Below are 25194 nucleotides of genomic sequence, written 5' to 3'. Positions count from 1 at the left end.
TGCAACCTAAACAGTGGAAGGCTTCCAGCTGTTCAAGGTAATAAATATACATTCAAGTTTAGGATTCAGAGAATGTTCCTTGAATTAGGGTGCTGTACTTTTTCATTTCATTGATCATAAGAGTTGATGCAGATTTATAAATTAGTTACGTTTACAGAAATATAATAATGAATTAAGGAAAAAATAACTGCTGCTTCAAATAAGGGTCAACAATCTTCAGCTTCGATGGTTATTTTCATTTCTCTGTCGAATGGCAATGTTTTATTAGTAACTGTCAGTTAGCAGGAAGAGTAATGTTTGCATGAGATGTCACAGCTAATGACTGCGTATGCTATGCTAGCTCTCACCTTCTCCGTATACACTGATGAGTACAAATAGTTACAGCTATCGCTAACATTTTGTGTAATAGAGTTCAATATTCTAAATATTAAAGTAGAAGAGGAGCAAGAAAGAAAAATATTAAATGAGTATAAAAGCTTGAAAAATGGGCATGTGTCTAACTAGCTGTACACTGATGCTAGGTAATTCACGTGTAATGGCTTGTTTGTTTAAAACGAACTCAAATGGAGGTCTAAAACACAAAGTTGTGTGTGGGTTGTTTTTTTTTTACCCATTCTGCATCTAGTTCTTGACCAGGCTCTGCGACTCTCTAAAGTAAGTGACTGATGTTATCTCTGAGCTGAACATTTTCCCTTAATTGAGGCCTTCATTAATGTTTACCTTTCATTCTAAATCGTCTGGGTTTTTGGTGATTTAATTCCATTTAAAAATCATCTGTCTGTTTGTTTGTCTTTAGTTCTGTCCATCTTGGCTGTGTTTCTCCATTGTGTCTCATCTGTTTGTGTGTGCATATACATGCATACTTATATTATATTATATATATTGCTTCCTGGATCAAGTACTTTGTGTTTTAAATAGTACGATACAAATTAAGTTAATTATTTTCAGCTATCTTGCTGAGCACAGCAACTGCAACCCATTTGTTTCCTGTGGATAAACAACCTTAGTTGGATTTCCAGCAGTGGAAGGCAATGTACAAGAAGTATAATGAATAGCTTGTTTTCTGTTTAAGAATTTTGTAAATATACACATATGCAGGGCTCTACGATGAAAAAAACGAATTGGTATGCAACTGTTGTTAATTAAATTTATTGTTTTCATGCTCAGATATGTCAAAATTTTTGTTTTTGTGTTCATTTTAGATGATTCTCACTTAAAAGCAATTTCATAAGAGACCAAAATAGTAGAAAAACACACTATTTAGAACAATCACCGAGGTAACAGTTTCATTTGCCACACTGGTGATCAGAAAAAAAAAAATCATCTATTGAAGTGTCTCACTAAAGGATAAAAAGCTTCTGTCCAACAGTTGTGTTTTCTTTAAAAACTCAGCAAAAAGCTGTTTGTGAGCCGTTTCCAAAAAAAAAAAAAAAAAAGCATCCCAGCAAATCAAAGCAAACCAATTATCTGTGGACTTGCACCCCCTGTGCATTCACTCAGCCTCCGCGACAGGCCTGTTTGTCTTAGAAACAATGGTTTATTTAATTGGAGATTATTCCGAGGTGATTCAAATGCAGTGCTTGTCATGAGAGACCCTCAAGATTTATGTTCCCTAATCCTTTGAATTTGTGTATGCTGTGTGATTCAGCAATGCATTGGAGCAAAACCCAATCATATGAAAATAAAAAAAAATGCCCTCTTTAAAATTTATAATCCCTTTTGAACTGTAAACTCCATCTGTAGTTTAAAGTGATGACTCATCCAAAGCATAATCTTAATCCTTTTTTATGCAGCTTAGTTCTGAAACCAAAGGAAACTGGGGAAATTGAAAGCTGCCATCAATGCAATAAACCAGATTCAAATACAACCAGAAGGGCACAATCTAATTCTCATACAAGGGCACTAATGCTGTTCATCTGAGTCCCTCACTGCAAAGCGAGGGCATTGTTTGATTAAATATCCTGAATCTCTGCAGTACAGCGCCAGTTTCAGTACAATTCTGAATAAGGGAGGACTCCAACAGACACAAGCCTTGTTTCCAGGAGTTAAGTCAATAATTGTTTATTTTCTATTAGTTTGGCTTCTCCTCACGTAATTTTATGAAATTAGACCATTGTGTCATTGACTTTGTACCAGAGGAGACAATGGATCCTCTAGTTTGTCTACATGCAAAAAAAAAATAAAAATCTTTTTTATCCTTAGATAAAATAATACCTTGGCCAGCTTATTCCACCACAAAAGTGTATTTTGCCTTTCAAGTGCTCACAAATAGGTCCCTGGAGCACACAAAGAGTTTTTTCTTCACTGCATTTGTTCTTTATCACTCCAGAACGCTGAAAGAGCCAGCCACGTATAACTAGCTTGAAGCTACTGGTGCCCCAACAAACCCCCAACAAACCATGACCCTTTCAGTTTGCCTCTACTGTAAACGAACACAGACAATCCTGAGTGAATTACTTCAAATCGGATGTTTTAGGGCATTTTTGGTGTTTTAAACGTCAGTCACCATTAGCTTCAGGCTAGCAACATGTGGCTGTCTCTTTCTGCATTTTGGAGTTACAGAGAAGATATCTAGCAGTGGAAAAAACATCTTCATGAGCTGAAGGCTAATTACACTCTTTGGGCATAAAAAACATCCTGGGGTTTATTTCAAAAGGTTTGGAGTACAGGTGTGTGTGACCGGGTTAGGTGTGGACTGCTATTTAGAGCATGATAGCCTGGTGCACTCAGGTGCAGAACAAACAACATTAAATCTGACCAGCGAGGGGTTGGGGGGGGTAACCCTCCACGAGTAATTGGAGATTATATATATATATATATATATATATATATATATATATATATATATATATATATATATATATATATATATATATATATATATATATATATATATATATATATATATATATAAGGGTATTAAATCCTTGTACATGTTCCTTGCATAGTCGACATGTACACCTAGGCATTAACAACAGTTAGACAAATCACTAGGCTACCTTTGGGATCCCTGCGGGTCCCCACTTTGGAAGTAACTATGCTGAAATATGAATGTAGTTTTTTCTTACGGTGATGTTATTAAACTCTCTAATCACTGGGTAGAGGCGTGTCTTGTGATGGTGACAAATGGGCTCAGTAACCTCCACACATGAAGACATATACACTCTGGATAAACGAGACAATTACAAAGCCATTAGAGTGATAAACCTGAGTCAAGACAAGGTCTGACCAGTCACTTACTCTCATGTTAGATGCATACAAAGTTATTTTTGTGCTCTACGTGAATGCAAATGACCTGATTAAGTTTGGTAAATGGACAGGGACTCTATAGAATACAGCAAGTATCTTGTATCCTGATTGTATATGCGGATTGCATCTTGATGGAGACACAATCTGCCTAGATGAATTGCAGTTTACACAATGTGTGAGACTGTGACTCAAAAGCGTCTTAAATGAAAACTTTATTTCCTTGTTGAATGAGCAAATAATCGTCTACACAGCTTCCACAGCTCAAGCCGCTTCTGACAAACAGAAGAGTTGACAGAGAGCTTCGCAAACAACATTTGCTTCGTATAATATGTATGTATGGAGATTTCAATGTAAGTGTGTGTTTCTCTGCCATTTATCATGTGTGTCCTTCTCTATTCCAAACATCTGTCCACTCCCAAAGGGATATCTGCATCAGTTTTAAGGGTTTGAAATGGAAAGATCACATTTTTTTAACGTAATATCACAAACACCAGCAGTTTAAGATAGCATAAGCATTTACTCTGTGTCGAGAGCTTGACATTGTTTTGAGGTCAGTTAAGAGTGGAAAAATGCTCTACTTTGGGAAAAACGCTAGTCTCAGCACTGCTGCTGTTTTTCTCAACCATCCAATCACAATGGAGAAGGGGAAGGAAGGGGCAAACCACAACCATCACAAATACGTTTTTTACACAATTTTCTCCCCTATAACCAAATCTCAGTGTGTGATATGTGCATGAAATTCCTGCAGAGATACTGAGCGGGTCTACGTCCTTATCTGTGTGTTCCCACTTAGCTTTGTCCGGTGAAGAATCCTGGACTGGAAGTTATGGACATGTTCATTAGCAGTGAGGGCTCATCTCATTAGACAGCAAACGGCATCGGTGCCGAGTCTACAACAAGCTGTCAGAGCTATGATGACACATTCCTCCACAGACATCTTCATGTTTAGTGATCTGTTTACAGACGCTGACCACTTCATCGTAGAAAAACATTCGTGCCAGCATAACTCTTGATTCTTAATTTACTGAATGACTCCATGAGTAATTATGTTATTATTATTATTGAACTACTCTTATTATTATTTTTGAATTTGCTTATATCTATATTCCAAACCTTTACCTTAAATAATCATGCTTGTCATGTAAAAGTACACAGAGCTTGGTATTTTTCTACTCTTAAAATTCAAATTGCCCTTCTGTGTAGTAATTTTACCCAGCACAGCAGTATGCGGGGGGGCAGGGGGCAAACCTATTTCAAATGAGGCTGCAAGTTTTCAAATTTCACAAAACTAGGTTTCAAAATATCCTGAAAATGGAAACCAGGCCCTTTTTTCTGGCACAACGTCAATCCACTGACTGGCGATTTTATCGCATCAATGAGGATGTGACCATGAACGATGTGAGATAAACCAGAATCACAACTGAAATGTCATGTGTTCATAATGGTCTGCTTTGTTTTTTTTCTACAATCATTCATTTTTATTGACAATGTATTAATCAATATTGTGTGTCTTTGCAGATGTGTGTTACATCACAATGCTGCACCTCCAGACTTTCCACTTGGTGAGCTGATGCTGATTTGTTCACCATCACGCCTTCTTTTCATTGATATTCACATTCAACCAGGCCCTTAGTGCTCAGTGCTGTTGCACATACATGCAGATGTACCTGGGCCATAAAGGACATTAATAAATTGGAACCTATCGGTTAATTGACCAGTGGAAAAGAAAATCTCTCAAGCCTAAAGACCTGACTAATGAGTCAGGAAAAAGATTCATATTATGTATTTTGACTGCAGCCTTCTTTCTGAGCAGTTTGAGAACAGAAGCAAAGTTTCTCCATGACCAAGCCACCACAGGGCAGGTGAATCTCTCTACGCATCAAATTGTTTTCAGGTAATGAAAGTGATATCGTGTAGGAAGCCACTGGTGTGGAGTCATTTCATCTATTTAGTTTGTTTTGTCATAAAATATGAAAAATACAATTAGTCCCATATATTGTTCCCTCTTCAAATTGGCAAACAAGGGTTAGGTGCATTATACCAAGAAAAAAAAAAAAGGAAAGATATTTGCAGCCATGAGAACAGTTTCACACCTTCCCTCACTCTATGTGTGAGCTGTCCCATTCTAGCAATGTTTATAAAAGTGAGTAATAAAGACCACAAGAACCCTGCTAACAGGCAGACAGACAAACAAATGACTCTCAGAAGAGGAGCCCACTTGCAGCAACGTAATCATTCTGACAGTTCAGGAGTTTCTCCATGTTGGTCAAATACAGATCATTTGACAAATCATCCTTCCTTTTAGGAGAATTAATGTTCCGTGCATATTCGAAGCTTTGTCAAATACCCAATCAAAGTGTCTGGCAGGATCTCTGGTGTGAACTGCGCCTCACTTTCCTCTATGAATCATTCATGCTGTTTAGCTCACAGTTGTTTGGGTGCATCTGGCTCAGGGAGGTATGGGGTTGGCCAAATGGAGAGGCCACATGGCGGTTCCAGATGTTTTGCTTTTGTATATGCACTGCTCATAAAAATCAGCTAGCAGTGCCACCCTAGAGTCTCTGCCATCTGGGGGAGACCAGACAACAGCTTCCCATGTTCCCTGGTGAAATACTGGAGAGCTCTTTTGAAAAGATACAGCTATTTTCAGGCAGCCCCCAAATGCCACAGTCAGTATCGAGGAAGACAGAAGCACCCAGTCCACTGCTGGACTGCCTTCTGGACAGCAGGTTGTTAATCTGAAGTTCTTTAGCTGGAGGGTCTGGATGCAAGTGAAAGCAGGCATCCACCAGCTTAAGTGTCCCTGAGCAAGATAACAAATCCCTCAAGTTCTACAAGATGGTGTGCGTGTGTGTGTGTGTGTGTGTGTGTGTGTGTGTGTGTGTGTGTGTGTGTGCTGCAGTGTGTCTGACCTGTCTGTGTTAAACATGGTAAGTAGACTTTACTTGATCGATACAAAAAAAATGATTAACATTGCTGTTCTCACACTGGATTTTCAGGGTTTTTTTGGAACTTCATCACCGTGTATGGTAAATCAATCAATGTAATAAGAGAACTGAAGTTCACTTTTTGTAGAAAGTTTTGGAGTATCTGTCAGGTTACATTATTCTGAGAGCTGTGTGCTCTGTTCTCTGCAGGCTCTTTGTGTCCAGCCCCCTGTGCACATCACACCCATCCCCACATCCCTGCCACTCTCAGTAAAATCATTATTTAGTCCTTTTGTAAGCAAGCAGTGTCCCAGATCACAAATTAATCTTTCATATGTTTCCAAGATCTAGCCCTCTGTAATCCCATCTGTATGAGACACAACAAAGCACAGCGAGAGAAGCGCCTATGAATTATTCATTCATTTCTCATGAAAGGCTTTCGTTATGTCTGTCATGTTTCACTCTTGCAAGGAAAATCCATTGATCCTTGCCTTTTCTCTGACAACAAGAACAAACAAGTGACATCACATGGCTGTACATTTTCTCACACTCTGACAAAAAGATCTGAGAAAAAAAGAAGCATCAACAATGCAGCAATGTATAATGTGCGTAAGTGCTTAATCTGTACACACATTACAAATACTCACTCACACGTACTGTATGCACACACCGCATTAAAAACATCTTCACGCTCTTAACTAATAGCTGCAAGTGCAACCTCGGGGAAAATGTTTGAACTAGAACACAGCGAGGCACAGCGGATTAAGTCACATGTGCCTTGCCAGAAATCATTTATCTCTTGTAGTATAATCGAATGGGCATGTCTTCTTTCTGACAAGTTGACTTCATAATTCAGTACAACAGAATAGAGAAAACAGCATTGTTAACAAGAAAAGGCTTTAAATCACAAGCATGGAGTAAATTTCCTGTGAAATATTAATGTGGAAAGTGTGTTTGTGTACAGGGAACAAAGGGCAGAGTGTTGTACATCAATGGGCTGACAGTGCTGCAGGCTCCACAGGCTGGGTTCTGCTTACTCCGGCTAAGGCACACTGTGTATGTATAGGGGTGGGGGTCCATGGAGGGGGGGGAGAGGGGTTCATTTATAATGTATAGGCCTGCTGGAGCGTGAGGTGTTGGGTCTGCTTAGGTTGTGTGCATAGCTCTGTGCTCTCTGCTGGGCTTCACCTCACTCTGAGCCCTTGCCTTATTTACTTTAAAAGCTTTCCTCTTGTACCTTGTTTGGAAACTTAGGCTGACTGGAAAAGAGAGATCCAATTCAACAATACTGCAATTTTTACCATAATGAGCCTATTGCCCTACAAGATTGGGAGTAAGTGCAAGTCTCTTTGAGAGTCACACAATGTTGTATGTTAACATTAATGTCTTGTAGCTGTCTGCAGGGGGGCTCCCGGCTGTGAAGTGGGGGGGCTAGATTCTACCGTTCATTGAAAGAAACCCTGAACATGATAAACATTAGCGGTATGGCACCTGTAGCTTGTTTCATGCTTGTCACTCATGGTTATTTCATTGCACACTGCAGCTCTGATTTGACAGGTTGCTTGTGCTGATTGTGTGTACTTGACTATGCAGATTATACAGCAGCTTCCAGGATAAGAGAGCTGTTGTTGGCCCAGGCTGCCTCCTCCCTGCCTGTCAGCGCCAAGCGGAGATGAGCTTGTGGCCCGTTCTGTCTGCTGTTAATCCTGCCTGTTCTGCTTTGTCAAAGCTGCTGTTTGAACAATGGAGCTGTCTTCTTGTCTGCTAATTTAGGAACAAACATTTGCCTGCGTAGCAAGCAAGCTCTCCCAGGAAGTGCTATTAATAGGATAATTAAGCAGACGGTAATGAGCGGGATTACTGCTAATTATGACAAGATTTGTTTTGGCATTTGCCTGAGAGGCAGCGGAGTGTTAAAGTCTGCACAGGAGTTCATCGCTGCACCGAGCAAGCAGGCACCTGAGTAAACAGGCTGGGACACAATGGGGGTGTGGGGGTGCTATGTGCACATGTCCGTGTGTGTGTGTATTTGTGGGCGGTGGGTGGGGGGGGGGGGGGGGGTAAACAGAGGGGAGATAATAGCAAAAGCACAACAATGCCAGAGGTACTGCTGGGAAAGACTATCAGTTTGCAACAAGGTCAGTCCAGCATGCTACATTATGGCCGGTTGAACCTGCATGCTATATCCATCGTAAGTGGCAAACACATGTCACAATTTCTCAGTGTCCAAGGCGAGGTCTTAAAAAGATGAAGATTTTTTTGATACCATCGATCTAAAACTAACATCCCACCTCCAAAACCGCATCCTCCAAAAAGTGTCATTAAATTCAGCAGGTGCATAATCCTCCTAACAGAGGGACGAATGGAAAGCAAAACATAGCTTCATTGGTGGATTCATAATGACAAACTGAGATACAATTGTGCAACACCGGTTTCATTTGTCATCTAATTTTAATGTCAACCAAAAATACTGTGACAACCATGCATCAATTGTTCCACTTTTACCTGCACATAGCAAAAAGGTTACCTCAATAGCAACAGCACAGTATGCTGGTGCATCTTTGGGTGTTTTCCACCTCAAATGCTACCTAACCCTCGCCCAGAGATAGACTTTGATGACTTTAAGGAAAGTGGTGTCAGTAATAGTTCCAGATTATATGAAAAGTATTTGACAGTGGAAAATGCATACTCATATTTCAACCTTAAAGTTTTCAAAGAATCAAATCATCAGTGAATTGTTAGTGTTTCAGGGAGAAGGTGTCGGAGCAACAGTCATTCCTGGAGCTGGTTGTATTAAGCTAGCGTTGGAAGTTGTTGAAGCTTTTTCTTTCGAATGTCTCACTTGAAGGTAACACAGTGTGTGCAAAAACAGAAAATTACTTTTTCAAATCACTGTGCAGTGTAATTTTCAAAAAGCTGTTTTTCCCTGCCGCAAAATGATAAAGAATGGGAGTTGCGTCTGAATTAGAAATTTTTCTGCATGTGTAAAATGAGTGATTACTTCTCTGTTGTCAGTGAATATGTATTATTATTATTATTATTAATAAGAAATATTAATAGTTTTATTGTCATTCACTCCCATGAGAAGAGATTAAATTAGGTTGCTCCTTCCTGAGAACACAGTAGTCAGAAGAATTAAACTGTGGGGTGACTTTAACCAAGATGAAACCTTAATTCACAAGATTCAATCAAAAACTGACAACAAACAAGCCTAGTTGAGGTGAAGGGGAATCTTAATGCGATTGTAGCTAAAGCTCAGACAGTGAGCCGCCTCCATTAAAGCATGCCACACGGCCCAGATAAGACAGCTGAGTCTGGGATTTAGAGCTTTGGCTTATCGTCATCTTCACACCACTGTCTCACCGAGAGCAGAGAACACGGCCCCCAAATCCGCTTCGACTGGGAACCAAGTTTGTCTTTGGGCTGTAGGTGCAGGCCAAGTCGGGCACAGGTACGTTAATTGGTTCTAACTCTCAGATAGGACGCTGATCTCTGAGCCTCCACAAAACACACACCAGCTTTAGCATGCCAAGACTTTACATGCTGTAGCAGAAGCTGGGATAAGATTATAGAGAGGGAGAGCTGTGTGGAGTACTGTTTCAGAAATAAAATTGCTTTTATTCCACCCAACATGTGTTCAGTGAGATTAAAGCATAATCTTACAACGTTTAATAAGAGCCGGTTTGTGGCCTTCCGGCTGAGGCGGAAAAAGTGGAGCATGCCTGCTCTACTTTAAATCCTGTTTATTGAATTATAAGGAACCTTAAAGGATCAGGAATGTGACTCATACATTTAAATATTTTATAGTATTTTCATGTCAAGTAAAGTATGCTGCTTTCAAAAAAAAAAAAAACTTTTTCTATCCAGCAATTTAATTTTCTAAATATAGTTGAACTGCGTTATCAAAATAGGGAACATGAATGTAATATTTTGGGAAACAGTTTGTGGCTTATATATGTAAATTCAAGCAAAGCCAGAGTAATAACTATTAGAAAAGAATACTGGGTTAAACCATTCGTAATGAATGCTTCATTTAAGATACATGGAAAAGACAAAATGTAGAACATTTGCCTGACAACCTACATCCAAATCCTGCTTTTTTCTCAAACATAAGGCCATATTGGAAATCCCTAACCTCAATTTATGTAATCCAAAGCCCTTGCATGAACTTCAGCTTGAGCTGTGGCTTTCAAGAGGTATTTGGAAGTTAAAGTCTCAGATCAGATTTGGACAGATTAGAATTAAGAGTTGGAAGTCTGGGAGGGGTGGATATGAGGATTTGCACTGCTCCACGAGACGGCCCTGTCAGTGATAAGTTATACTGAGCCATGGGTAAGAGGATTGCCCAGGCTAATCCGAATCAAAAGACATACCATGTGAATTACATCCCGAAACAGGTTCGCTTACAGAGATTAGGAGCCTGCATGTAAATCCTGTCATACTCTACTTGGCGCTGGAAGATGAGCCTGAAAGTACAAACACAAACATGTGCTTTGTACCCTGCTGCAACTGCTGGCACCAGGTTGGCAACCAAAATCATCTGTTTCCTTGATTACGCTTTTCTTCTCCCCTATTCTTCCCAAAGATAAGAAGTCCGTTGGTGAGGCTACCTAAGCCAGGCACACTAATTATTGCTTTTACTGAGGATTGAGAATAACACTTCCCTTGTGAACTGACACCCACAGACACCCACATAGCAGCCTGCTCACCCCTTCTTTTCCCTGTTGCCATTCCTCCATCCCACCATCACTAAGCTAAGCTCTAGTTCAATGAAGCATTTATTTCTCTTCCTGTTTGACACGGGTGATTCTATCAAGGCATCTGGCAGCAAGTGCTGTAATACAAGGCTTTCTGTTGAGACGTCAAAGAATGTTACTCTCTGCCGTGGTGAAAGAAAAAAATAACTTGCATTTTTTTCCTCCCTCTTTTTTTTTCCTCTAGAAGTACTGAACAAACAAGACTTGTATCCCTGGCCCAGAAATGCTTCAAAGAGCACATGTCTGCTGGGACTGGCTGTGAAATGTAGAGCAGTGTTGGCTGCTTAGCTTTGCATTTCAGCCAGAGTAAGCTCACAAGAGCACTGCAGAAATCTGGGCAGATCTGTAAACCACGGAGAGTGGGGTGTGAGGCACAACCTCTCTCGCTGCAACATTTACGGGAGGTGGTAACATGTTAGTGCAATACAATTTAAAAAAAGAAAAAAAAAACAACAACAACTACAGCTTCGTAACTCATCTGCTACTTACGTATTTCATACACTGTGTAATATGGCACGTGATCCAGAATCCACAGGGCTGTGGGTTCATTGTACTGATAAAAAAAAGATGACTAATATAATACTTTAAAGATGGAATTAATCTGTTGGGCCCTCATGTGCACAAGGAGATATACTATGGTAATTATACCCCCCCCCCCCCGATCAGACTGTGTGAAAAATGCAGCAATGCAAAGCTATTTTGTTGTAGATTGAATGGATGTAAATGCTTTAGGGCACAGTGTAAATGGAAAGCACTGAGACGAAAGCAGTGGGAGACAGCATGAGAAAAACCATCAGGCAGTTGTGCAAAACTCTGTGCAGCGCTATGAAGCATGCCGAATAGAGGTCTCTCGCTGCAGTATAACGGCTCATAAAGCCACAAATGGTATTTCCACTTCATTCAGTCTCAGGCCAGGTTCCAAGCGGCTCCTCAACGATGGAATTGAACCCATTAGCAATCGATTAAAGAACCAGCAGGCAGTCACCATTCTGCCTGCGGGGAGGACTGGGTCTGGCGGGGGTGGGGGCTTGTCAGCCAGCAGAGGCTCCTGGGGATTGAGGTTCGAATCTTTGTTTATGTAGAAATAGTGGCGAGCACTTTAACCTTGGGTCCCACCCCTGCGGAGCAGATTAAGACAGATCGTGAGTGGGTACTGAATGCAGATCATCGGCACCTTTGATTGACGTGTGACGCCACGGATGCAGCAAGGTACAACACATCTTCGAGATAAGACAGCTCTCAAAGGACACCTGATGGCATGGTGGGCTACCAATCTGATGAGCATATTCATAAATCCTATTGAATGGTTGAGCCATGAATGTTTACCCAGACCATGAGATATGAATGATGAACAATTTGACCTTTGGAAGCAGATAAGAATTTCAATCAATTGACCACAAACCATAAAACTCTATGAAAATGGAGGGCGATTGTGTGTAATTAGCCCAGGGCAAAAACATCTTAAAATGTTCTCTTGGTCATTATCAAGTCATTTTGGCAAAGAGTGAGGATACATGTGGTGTGGTATGAATTTGTTCAAGTGAATAAAAACAGAATTTATTCCACTATTATCCTCCTCTCCTTCCCTCCAAACTATATATGCTCCAAACATAGCAGGCTGTCAGCTTTTATTCTTGGAGCCGACCTTTGTCTGCATGAGCCTCATAACTGACATTTTCAATTACACTGCAAACAACTTATCAATATGCATGGATTTCCAAGCCAATATCAGAGCAAACAGAGTCGTTTGGAGAGCTGAGTCTGTCAGGGGAGAGAAATAGGGCAGACATGTCAAGGTCAGGATTTTGTTAATGAGGGACGGGCCGCTGAATAATTGAATGGGCTGAGCAGTATCGACTGTTGAAGCAGAAGCGTTTAAAGCGTTGGCGATCGTTAAGGAAAATCCTCCCAGCACTTTATGTTCCATGGCAGTAATTTATGCACGGGCATCCAAGCGGGTGCCCTATGGTTCACAGCACTGAAGGCACAAAGCAATGAGTGGATTAGCCAAGCACACTTTAGAAACAGCAGCCAAGCGTGCAAGTCATTCCTGTGGATGAAGTGATGGCTCTGGCAGTGCAATTATTCAGCTGCGCATTTTAAATAAAGAGACAAATGGCAGCGAGGAAAGCGCTGAATATCTGCTTTGTGTACCTTGCAGAAACATGGAAAAATAGCATACCGTGAACAGAATGTCAAAGCTGAAAGTGATCAATCAGAAAATTATGAATCACACAAAAAATACTGCAATACAGCAGTGACACAGGGTGACCCAGAGGAGAAGACACGTGATGTGTGTGCTGTGTTCTCTGTCAACATGTTTCTAAAAATTGTCAATGAACAACTCTTGCTAAACTGATGACATCAGCTGGTGCTGCCGGATTTCCCTGGCAGACACGACTGTGATATTTGGCCAGAAACGACAAATTCTGATAACTGTGGGATCAAAGCAGCAGATGTAAATGCATGTAAACAAGCTAAGTAATACTTCTTTAGCCAAAAGCCCCTTTTGTTTTGAGCGCAATCTCAGCCATTTTTAATCTGCTCCAAGAACTGCTCAAGCTGCTGTTGTTGCAGCAACATATTCGAGCAGTTCTCAGGCCTTAAACCTCCCACCCTCTCTCCTCTGTGCAGGTTGGGTGCTTTGGGGTGTGTGTCTGTGTGTGTGTGTGTGTGTGTGTGTGTGTGGGGGGGGGGGGGGCGTCTAATCCCTCTATGTAATTACTGCTCCCTGCAATGGCCAGACCATCTCTGTGTAAATCAGATTAGCTGACCTAAATCGCTCTCGTTTCTCTCTACCCCATCAAACAATTCCTTATCTACACCCAGAGAGCTAAACAACACACAGACACCACTCCTGCAACCTCCCGCCCCCAAAGACATGGCCTGTTTATTTGATCAGTGCAGGAAAGCAAACAGTTTCTCCATGATACACAAACAGGCTGGGCTGGGCCGGCCTTGCTGGGTGGCCAGAAAGACATGGGTAGGGCTGAGTCGATGGCTGGGCATGGCGACAAACAGATCACCACCTCCATCATGTCTACAAGTCCCACACTGCGCCATTAAAGGCAAAGGAAGCCAGGCAGACAGAAAACACGGACAACAATGTTGCTCAATGCACGGTAAATAAAGGTCACCGAACATGATAGAGATGTATCACCCCTCTCTGTGCTGCCTCTCGCCTCCTTCCCATCCAATTTATTCCTCAGGTCATACATTTACAACTTTGAGAGAGGAGGGGGAGGGTGGATATTGAGAGGAAATGCTGCTCTTCAGTGGGAATAGAGACAGGCTAAAGTAAAGAGGGGGAACAAATGAGGTCTGTGATCCTGCCTGTCTCCACCCCCCACCCCACCCCCACCTCCTCCCTCCCCAGCCCCAATCAGGCCGAACCACTGCTCTCAGCATGACAGTCAGGCCTTTGTTGCTGTCTGAATGGAGGTTAAATATCCCTCGAAATCAGAGCTCTTTGGCTTTCTGGACCCATAGTCAGAGACCCAGTACCTTTCACATGCTAATGCCCGTGTTTTTTTATTTCCTTTGTAACCATGGTTAGACAGCGGTATAATGCTAAAGGGCGATGAATAAAGCGAGTGAAATTGTTTTTTTGCACAGCTTTCTCTCCCTCTCTCTCTCTGTTTTCTCTTTTCTCTCATCCCTCCCCCCTTTTCCCTCTCTCCCTCTTTTATCACCATCTTTTCGAGCCAGCCCACATTCCATCCCCCTCCTGCAGGGGTTTAAAAAAGCACAGATGGTCTCTCCTGACCTGCTATTCATCATTGTGTCAAAAGCTTTGTCAGAATAATGCTCCCCAACAACAAGCTGAAGGATTTTATTTGTTTCTATTGATGAGGCCCGTTAATTTCACAGACGTCTCATTAGGCTTAAACCACCAATTAATTTCTTTTGTTCTCATTAAATGGCTAATTCCAAACATGAACTACACTGACAATGAGTGCTGCTCAGAGCCAAAGCTAGACAGCGCTGCTCCCAACACTGAGCTACTGGAGCGTGAAGCAGACAGGTAGAGGGAGAAAATTGAAGAGCAGTGGGGAGTGTGAGTGGAGGGGGAGGGCAAAAGAATGAGAGAGAGAGGGGGAGAGAAAGTGGTGGCAAGAGCAGGACAGAGTGCAGCCCTGACAAAAGCCCCTGTTAATTTGTAGACGCCCTTAACACAAGGCATTGATGGCAACTCATTAACTGCTCACTGGCGAAGTCCCCAGCTGATGCTGCAGACTGGTATCAGGGCCGACCTGGGTCTATTCTAAAGGGTCAGAATCAGCTAAAAGCAATAACACCTTTTCTTTCCTTTGTTGTTTTGTGGCTCTTCATTACAACAGCCTACAACACGGCGTTGCTCATACAAGTGAAAATTAATGTGTCAGTGAAAGCAATTAGCTTCGGTGAGGGACTGAGTGAGACGCTAAGGTTGCTATAATACATGGATTTGTTATGCTCCAGCGCATCAGACACATGGTGAGATGGAGACAACACTGTGGACCACGACTGATACTGGATTTCTGGGGGCCGATACTTATATTATGGAGTTAAGCCAACATTTGATAAATCAACCAATATTTTTCATGTAGTTGACAGATAACGGTACAATGGTACACTAAGAAAAATGTACTCTAAGTATTGACAGTAAAACTACTGATTATGCACAGGGACCAATTTAGAGTTCTATATTTATCATATAATTATTACTTCTATGCAATTCCAACACAATACTGTTGAATGTTCTACTATATTTAAAGCCAAGGGGATGTAATAAACTGATCACATATTTTATATGAGAAATATTTTTAGCAGAATATACCCTGACACTGATTTATCTGTGAATATCGGCCAATAAAATCATCCGACTATTATACCAGTCACCACGGTCCCTAATTAACACCCGACAAGCATTAAATGTGGGTAATTTTCCATTGGGCAAGCATTACAGAAGGTTACCCACCACACTAGCGGGTAATTGTCAGTCTAAACATTGCGGCAAAACTGACCAACTCGAGGGCTCCTGGTTTCGCTGTACTGTTTACTGTACGGGACATCAACTACTCCGCTAAACTATCATTTTCAATCAGCCTGCAGCCACAACTGGCTAATTCAATAGCTATTATATTGCCATATTTACAAGGAAGAAGGCAAAGTTCCAAATGAAAAAAAGCAAAAAGGAAAAAGAGAAAATTGAAGCCCAAACACAAAAACCAGAAACAATTCTTCCAACAACTTCTTCAGTTGTTTACAGGCTTGGATTGGTAAATCATAATGTAAGTGTTAATTTTGCTTGCCTTTACCATAACACACAGTTATCACGATGAAAAAGCATTACCCAGGCAACATTACTAACGCAACTTACTATTTCAGCTGGTGTAAATTACGTTTGGCTGACTTTTTCCATCTACTAGTCCCCTCAGCGGTTGAATCACTTCAGACATTGTTGCTCATAATCTGCAGCACTTTTAAAGTCCTGAGTAGAAAAGTACATATCACCCAAGACAACATTACAGCACTCAAGACTGAGTCATAAAACAGGAAGTATTTCAAACCTTGTTTCGAGACGAAGTCACTGAGCGTTTTAAACAGTTTTTGGAACTCAGACTAGACTTATGATTAATGCCGTTTTTATGTTCCGCTGAAAACTGAAAGTGCAGTTATGGCTCTCTCCCCATTCATCTAGATACAGCCTGGTCTCATTAGCCAGAAATAACTGCCTGGAGGCACTAACAAGTGAGATACTGAGTGGCGAGACTTGCCACAAGGACTCTGCTAGCATTATCATTAGCAAATAGTAGTATTGTAAAAACATTCAGGTAGCAGCCTCTCCTTGTAAAGCAGTTGTTAAAGGAGTCATCAGATTTAGTAGCCACAGCTATTCAATGTGTCTTATATAACCTACAAATGGTATCAACACAAGCATCAGATCAGATTCTGTCATGGCAGATAACCAATATTAAACAACTCGGATCAGGATTGAGGCCCAAAATAAATTGATTGACGTATCCCTGCTGCTTGCAAGGTTTTTTTTTTTTTTCCTCCTGCTGGCAGCTCAAGTGGCCCTCAGGGATAAAGGTTGCAATCATCTGTTGGTGGCAGCAGCCAGCACTCAGCTCTGAATAAAAACAAAATAAAAGTGATAGCAGAATAAATCAGAATACAAATGAGGAGACATACAAAAAAAGAAAAGAAAAGAAAGAAAAGCCTAGACTGAGAACCAAGGTAGTAATTTTTCTATTGGAAGTGTACTCAAAAAAGCTATCTTGTGCCTGCACTCCATTATAGCAGTGCAAGCTGTCATTGTGGCCAAGGATATATGGAAGCCTCATAATATCCAGAGATTGGTAGTTTGTTAGACAGCACTGTACAATTTGCTACAGCCTTGAAGGATCCTTGAGCCTCTCTTGACAATTTACCGAGGGAATTGCCTGAGCATTGCCTTTTGTCTGGTGGAGACACAGGGGCAATTATCCATCCCCCTGTAATGTTTCCCTGACTTTAATCTCCTGGCTGAGAGCGTAAAGCAGAATGGGTAAGGTTTCAGAGTGCCTCTGGGTTCTATTAACACACAACTGCTGTTTCTGTTCAGGCCAGGCAACCAAGAGAGGGCTGCAATCTGACAGACAGGCCTCCCTAGGGCTTTTAAGGAGAAAACATGATTATGTCATAATATATTTTCAAAAAGAGATCCATTTGAAAGATTGTTCCTCTGTCTTTTCAATCTAACACGGCTCTGCTTTTGTCAGGCACAGTGGGGGCACTGGGAATGACAGATGCTTCAATGAACCAAAAAAAGAATAGATATAAAGTGTTTTACCTGAAAAAAGAAACACTAGAGGCCAGGAGTAAGGACAAGAGAATCCCATTTCACTAGCAATTATATCAAATGCATCTCATGATGCTGGTGACGAAATGTGCTCACGCTTATTGTGATGTATTTCTGAAGTAAACACCCCCTTGAATTATACATGCACTGTATAAATAAAACACAGAACAAAATATTACTGATGACTGGATTTAATACGATAGGTCAGTCCAGGTCTAAACAAGATTAGAACCCAATTTGGACAGGATTACCAATGCAGGGAGAGATGGAGAATATATGAATATTTATAATATTCGCTGCTCCTTGGTTATTTTACTCATCATTTGGATTTTTTTTTTTTAAACCATCCTGAAATTACAGAATGTAGTCTACATTCTATAGGGGCTCTCACGGTTCTCTCAGCAGGGTTCTTGGGCGGGTCCTCAGGAAAATGAGGAAAAGATTAATTTCACTTTTATCTAAATGCCAGCAAAAGCATTAATTTGCGTTGAGAAGCCTTTAACAAGCATTGAACAAAATAAGAAATCAGGCCATGTCTAGCTGGCTCAAGCTGACTAACTGCAGATGAAAATTAAAATCGTGATAACAGTAATACTTAATGTTGGATTGAAAACCGACTGAACCAACATCAAAAGACATTAAAATTTCTAATTGTGAACCTGACACATGTTGAGAACCTCTGCTGTAACAGACATGGATGTTTATCAGCAGGGCTAGCAAATGAGACCCACATGCCTGCAGTTAGCATTACTGCGTGAGGACTCTCCTTCCTGGTGATGTGATGTCCATCTATTAAATCACTTGAGCAAAACACAAGAGTTGATTTGTGTGCTGCATTCCTATAAATTAAAATTTATGGTCCAACATCAAAACAAAATCAAGACATCAAAGTTTGGCAGGTATGTTACATAATGTAATGCTGTTTTATGTGGATGTTAGGGTTAGTGTTAGGCTGACATTATACAGTTGAGAGATAGTATTTATTTTCCAGGTACTTGGTCAAAACAAAACAAATACAAATTTTTGACAAAATGATGAAAATAAGATAGAACGTTGAAGATATGACGATACGTTGCATTTAAAGCAACAAACAGTAGGAAAAAATGTAGGGTCACCTAATTAACTGGGACACATAATCTGGGGTAACACCTGTATTAAATTTCATGACACCCATCAACTTGTTAGTGAGATATTACAGTACAGACTAAAATGATGGGTGCCTGATAGAGTGACACTTCTGTACAGTTCTACTGCTAGCATTGTTAAAAACAGTGTAGGCCCAATTTTGGTGTGTCAGACCCCTTCACCAAGTGATAGCAAACCTATCACTTTGTAGCTGAGAACAACACTGGCGTTTCTCACAATTTGGACAGAACCACACTCTTCTAGAGATCATGCAGCCACTTCACTAGTTATATGAGTGAGAGCTTTCCAAAAAGCCAAGAGACAAGGGTGGGCAATCTTGTGATCAAAGTACCTGCCTTTTCAAGTGTTGGCTAGTCTCTGTACCTCTCCAGTCAGGTGCACTCTAGTGCACGACAGCAATACTGAAATAAGAGCATTCACTTGTAAGAAAGCAAAGGGCCAGTGCTTTCCAAATGAGAATGAGACTGTTTGCTTGCTCAGATGATCATGAACTGTGAGAAGTTTAACCTGACAGGTTTTTGTGGAGAGGAGGTGTATCCAGAATGAGACATAGTCCAACTATTTCTTCCATTAAAGCTCTAGAGGATGGCTTGTCACTGAGGCAGCCCCTCTGGTGGAGAGAAATTCACCAAACCCAAACACACTCCGAGCCCAGAAGACTGTAACATTGGCCATTCACACTGACGATACATTCCAATTTTTTTTTCTCTTAAGTGGACATAAATAGATAACACTGAGCAACAGTTTTGTCTGCTTGTAAATTATTATTCAAAATGCGAGTATTGTCCTCCTGATATTGATACAAGCAAAACACATTAACTCCATTGTCAACACAAAGACGATACGAAGTAACATATTCACAGGACCTTGTGCAGTGTCAGATTATGAATGTCTTCACATGAACATTGTACAGTGAAATTTGTCCACTGTATTTAACCCATTCATCAAAAAAATATAAAGATGAGAACTGACCAGCAGCTTTAAGGTTATTCAGGAAGTCTTTATCCTCAAGTACATGGATAAAGCTTACGTCCTACTGTAGAGGATCCAAGTTTAAAATAAATTTGGTCATTTTTAGCTCCCAACTAGATCCCCTAACATTTGCAGTATTTGTAACAGCTGATGTGAATTCACCACCATATCACACTGATCACAACAACGGTGCTAACATTAAGGTGGAAAGCGCCACTATAGTTGTCCTAAAATAAATACCACACAATTAACAAAAACATTCGTTGGTGTGTTTCACAATCACATCGGGGATTGTTGTTTGTCTTTTTGTTTTTGTTCTGCTCGTTAAACCAGGCTGTGAGCAAGCAGTACTGAGTTCTTTTGCTTTTACTTGTTGATTTCACGTCTGGAAAACATTTCGAAGTTCATCCACGTCGTTATGCCAAAATGTGTTTGTAGTCGTGGTCACATCGGCTGAGATGAAAGACTCACCACTTGTAGGCTTGAACGTGTCTTTAATATGTTGTTAGCTTTGTGGCGGTTTGCTGAAATCCTGTTGGTTCCTCACGGCAGGGAAACGACATCAAAACGTCCATATAAGTCACCAAATTATGCCTTTAGTACAATCTTAAGTTCGTCTGTATCGTTAAAATGTTGTTAGAAGTCATAGTATTCGCCAGAATAGAGTTAAATACACCACAATACACATTCAAAACATCCGGCAGGCTGTTAGCTAGACACGTCTAATCCACTACTAGCTGCTAGCATATCAACCATAAAAGCAGGCTTAATTGAATTAGCATAGATAGCTGCAGGTCGGAAACAAAAGATTAATATTTACATGTATTAATTTGTCCATTGCATTTACGGAATTGTGTGCAGGAATGTGTACAGCATGTTAAAGCAAGGGACATTTAAATCTAATTATAAAAATTCAATTATTTGAGAGAAGAGAACATTTTCTCACTTAAAATATTAGTCTGGAACCTTTGAGGAGGAATTTAATAAAATATGGCTAATATTTTTTGCTATGCTGGTATTTTTTTTTTTTTTTTTTACCAGCCACATTGCAGAAATTATTTATGTTCCAATATAGCCTACAGTGTAGAACCTGAAGTTGAATCCACAAAAGTACTGCGTCATTCTCCATTAATATATCCTGAATGACATGATAAAATCTCAAAGTGTAAGTACTCCGCTCTATGCTCAGGTTAAAATCACATCTCAGAGGTTTGTAGATGTTGGCACGTAGGCTATTAAATCAGGCACGTTTTAGGAAACACAGGCAGTCAGATCTTTGATTTAAAAAAAAGTTGACAGCCCTGTTTTTCATTTGTAGCATGTGATTTAGCAGTTAATCAACTCAGTGGAAATAAAGGATATCTTTAATAAGTAAACACAGGCAGAAAATGGGGCCAAAGGGAAACCCAGCTCCTGCCACTTAAGCTTGATACCATTTCTTCTGTAATTAGTCATGTTGCTTTTAGCCCTCCAGCTGTGCCTTAATCAAAGAATGTGTGTGGAAATATAATTAGCATGTTAGCATAATGCCAATAATAAAGAAGTACTTGTAGTTGTCTTGATCGCAACATCAAAGCGCCTGTTGGTTCCCTCTCAGGGCATTAGTTTCATACCAGTGTAATTACTTTGGGTACTGAAAAATCAGATTTGAGTGGATACTTGGATACACAAAGGAATGTCCTGGCAGTTCTGTGTCTGTCCCGGGAAAAACAGCCATTACTAAAAGGGCAGAGATACAAGAAGGTGAAACCACATAGTGATAATGTGTGGCTGTCTGCTCCTCAGGACACATCAGGAGGAATTTAGTTTTGCTGGCTTCACTGCCCTCCAGTTGTGGTGACATAAACCTGCCCTGTGCGGACGGTCCCTTGACCTCAATATCTAAAATAGCATCCAGTCCACTAGTGTGCCCGCGTCCTCTGACTAAGCTGTGAGACTCCACCGGGTGAAGTGCAACATCAAGTTCTTGTGTAGAAATTCCTGTGAACATCAGTAGTCTGAACACAGAGGCAGCAGCAAAAGTCAGCAGCGGTGACGGCAGCAGCAATCCAGCCTAATCCAAATGAATCCGGGTCTCCCAGGTTTGTTCATCCTGGTTGGAGGGTGATGACTGCTCTGCTCTGCTGGGGTGCTTATCTGCTGCCAGTGGTCGGTGGCTGTACAGGCCTTGTGTTATCAGGGCTCAGCCTGCTCAGGGATTGGAGGGCCCGTGGAAAGTAAACATGGAACCTGTCCTTTGCTTATCTATCCCAGGAGGGTGTGTGTATGTGTGCATGTGTATCTGTATGAGGGAGAAAAAGAAGCTTGTTTCCATGGCAACCTCCTCCTTTAACCCCCACCGCCCACCCCTCCCCTCTAGAGGAGAACCCTGGTGGTCTTTGTGTAATGCGATTCCACTAGAATGCACTGTGGATTAGAGCTACACTGCCTTCAGGCCCTAGGCAGGGCAACAGTGAAGACATTATTACCCAGATCAAATGCTGTAATCACCAGGCACTGGGGGCTTTCACATCCATCGCAGATAAAACCTAGGACTGGCAATACTCAGGTGATTAAGGGATTATTATTCTACATTTCAGCATGGTGCCAGTCCCTCTGTTTCCCTCTCTGTCGAAGAAAAAAACCCAGATTCTCTGTGTGACTGATGGGGGAGGGCAAAATAAAGAATGCCAGCCAAAAGGACCAGCCAATCTGGTGGACTGTGATCAATGCCTGGCAGCTAGAGCTAAAAAAAAAAAAAATCTCATTCACACAGCGGTTTGCATGTGCAAGCCCTCATATTGGCATTACAGACCCCCCTTGATGTTCTGAAGGGTCTTTTTGAGTTCTGGCTCCAGCAATCCAAGAAGAAGTGGAGAAATGGACTATGTTCTTATGTTTAGAGCTGCTGTAAAACACTTAGGCCACTCTAGCTTCTTAGTCTGCACTGTAGCTTTCCTCCAAATAGAACAGGCCTGCATGGGCTTTTGCATGAGAACCAGCTGAAAGCCCTCCACTGAGAGGTAGATCAGCGGAAGGCAAAACAATGAACCCCTCAGTATCCAGCAATAGGCACTCAGAGGTACAACCTTTCATCTGCAGATATTCCACTGTTTGATTAAGTGAGGAAGAAAATTCTACTTGAGCGAAGAGCTTAAGCTACAAATGCACACAGGAAGTACACACTTCAGCAATGTGGGAAAAGAAAGACTATAGCCTTTAACAAATGAGCCCGTGAGAGCGGAGCATGGCGGCTGGCTCCATGCTGAAAGCATCCGGCCCTGCTTTTATAATCTTAACAACAACATCTCTGAAGAGGCAGCCGTATGAAGAGCTCACAGCTTCACGCACAGAGTCCTAGAAGAGCCTTGTGCTGGAGTGGAAGGACCAGGCCATTCAGCTCATCCTGCTCAAAAGTACTCAACTACCAAAAGACCACTTGAGAGGCCTCAAGAGCAGTGTTTGCGTCATATTTCTGAAGTGTCGCTGCATAAAAACTCTATTTGCCACTTTGACAAGGCTGTGTGGTTTCAGCACCGGCACTATACACAGATACAACCTCAAAAATTGTTGTTGCTGACATGACCACGGTAAGTCACAGTACACTCTGACTTTAAAAGCTGAACTACATTCATCCCTCAAATATTAATGCAAGCTCAGTAATTTCTGAGGTCGCCAGGAGCACCCAGAATGTCTTCGGCTCTCCTGAGACAGTTGTCAGCTCCGATCTGGATGCATTTACAGCCATTTACTTATGTCCCTCCATTTACTGTGAAGGAGAGCAAGTCTGCATATAGTGGAGATGCAAACTAGAACAAGGAGGAGCTCCTCTTAGCAGCAAATAGGATAAATATGTTTCTGGTTTTCGGAGTAACAAAAAAAGAGAACCAACTGGATATTCAGCTCGCACTAATGTATTTCCCACAGTTACTGATGCACAGCAGATCATATTCATCAGGATCGCTACATCTAAAAACTGTTCTCACCTAATCTTCATTCATGCAATAGTCGCACCAGCTCTAGAGAAATCCAGTCGAGATAGTTTTTATATAAAACAGTTTATTGATTTATCAACAACTGTCAACTGTACAATCCTCAGGGATGATGACACGTGTACGCTACACAGTCTAACGTGTGTTTATGCAGAGACTGTTCCTCCCTGTGAGCAGGTCGTGGTGGAATATTATGAGGAAAGCAAACAAATGTGGCCATGTTTTTACCTGCCACCTTCATGAATAACTGCAAGTCTGACAGATCAGTCACAGAGTTGCACTAGAGAGGCAATAATTAACTCTTAGACTGATGACTAAACTTTGAATGAGGCAATGAAGAGTCATACAATAGTTGAGTCAACAGGCTGAAATCAAGCTGCAGCTGCCTCTCCAAAACCCCTCCAGTCCTTCAGTTGATAGTTATCCATTTTCATGTAACTGAAAGCAGCCAGTGTCCAGGGAAAAGGTCTCCATCTCCAGTTGAATTTCTACAGACCAAGGCCAGGATTGACGTAACTGGAAATCATGATTTTCTCCTTCTTTCAGTTTCAAAAAGGGCATTTCCAAAACGATCCACTGCTAAAATCCACACGACAATATCTGTGTTCTGTGTTACAGCAAATTGCGGAAAAAAGGCTGTTGTCGGGGAGAAGAAGAAAAAAAAAATCCAAATTAGATTTCTGAAAAGGTCATCCTGGACAACGAACATGAAAAAAAGCAGAGGGAAAAACGGAAATAGAATATCCTCTTACAAAGTCCTAATCTAATTTTCATTCCCAGAGGGGATAGAAAATCACGGAGAGAACAAGAAAGAACCATCACAAGCGTAATTGGACACCAAAATATAAATCTATAAAAGGCCTTTTATTACTCCATTATGTACACTTTTCACAGGACCTCCGAGGAGAAGCTCCATAGCGAAGCGCCGCTTCTAGTTGTGTCATGGAACTTTACTTCCACATTAAAAAGGACGAATAAAAAAAATATCCAACAAACAGAAAAACAGCAAGACATTATTTTCTTCTTAGTGCCTTTGGGAGCTGCACTCGCTGTACAAGTGTTAGTTGTATGAGTGAGGAAGGGCAGGGCTGAAGGACACAACATCCCGAGCCACAACAGCACCAACGTCCACCTCAGTCTGGCACTGCCAAACATCCTGCCCTACCATCCCGGGGCTGCAGGCAACATCCATGCTGTCCGTGTGAGGGAAGGTAGATGGAGGAAGAGTCTGTTGTTCCTGAGCATGAGCATGCTCCCATAAAAAGTTCTAGTAGATCACTTCATACACAGTGGCCTTCTTGTCACCAGACCCCGTCACAATATACTTGTCATCTGTTGAGATGTCG

The 25194-nt window shown here is 41.3% G+C and overlaps 2 protein-coding genes across 3 annotated transcripts in view; both read right to left on the bottom strand.

The window, feature by feature from the left end:
- Positions 1–20613, bottom strand: part of ddb2 (damage-specific DNA binding protein 2) — a 76813-nt gene extending 56200 nt beyond the window's left edge. For both annotated transcript variants that reach the window (XM_086209117.1, XM_086209118.1), the window contains exon 1: positions 20349–20613. The gene's annotated coding sequence lies outside the window, so the exon portion shown is untranslated. The remainder of the gene's footprint in view (positions 1–20348) is intronic.
- A 3315-nt stretch (positions 20614–23928) lies between these two features.
- The window catches only part of tle3a (TLE family member 3, transcriptional corepressor a), a 20073-nt gene continuing 18807 nt past the window's right edge, over positions 23929–25194 (bottom strand). The window contains exon 20 of the mRNA XM_086209110.1: positions 23929–25194. This exon is cut by the window's right edge and continues 29 nt beyond it. Coding sequence (XP_086065236.1) covers positions 25116–25194 — 79 coding nt within the window. The 3' untranslated portion in view covers positions 23929–25115.

The sequence above is a fragment of the Aulostomus chinensis genome, chromosome 7 (genome assembly GCF_037954235.1).
Source record: "Aulostomus chinensis isolate RoL2024-O1b breed Wild chromosome 7, RoL_Achi_v1.0, whole genome shotgun sequence".
NCBI lineage: Eukaryota > Metazoa > Chordata > Actinopteri > Syngnathiformes > Aulostomidae > Aulostomus > Aulostomus chinensis.
The sequence above is the reverse complement of the archived record's forward strand: the minus strand, read 5'-3'. Positions and strand labels throughout refer to the sequence as shown.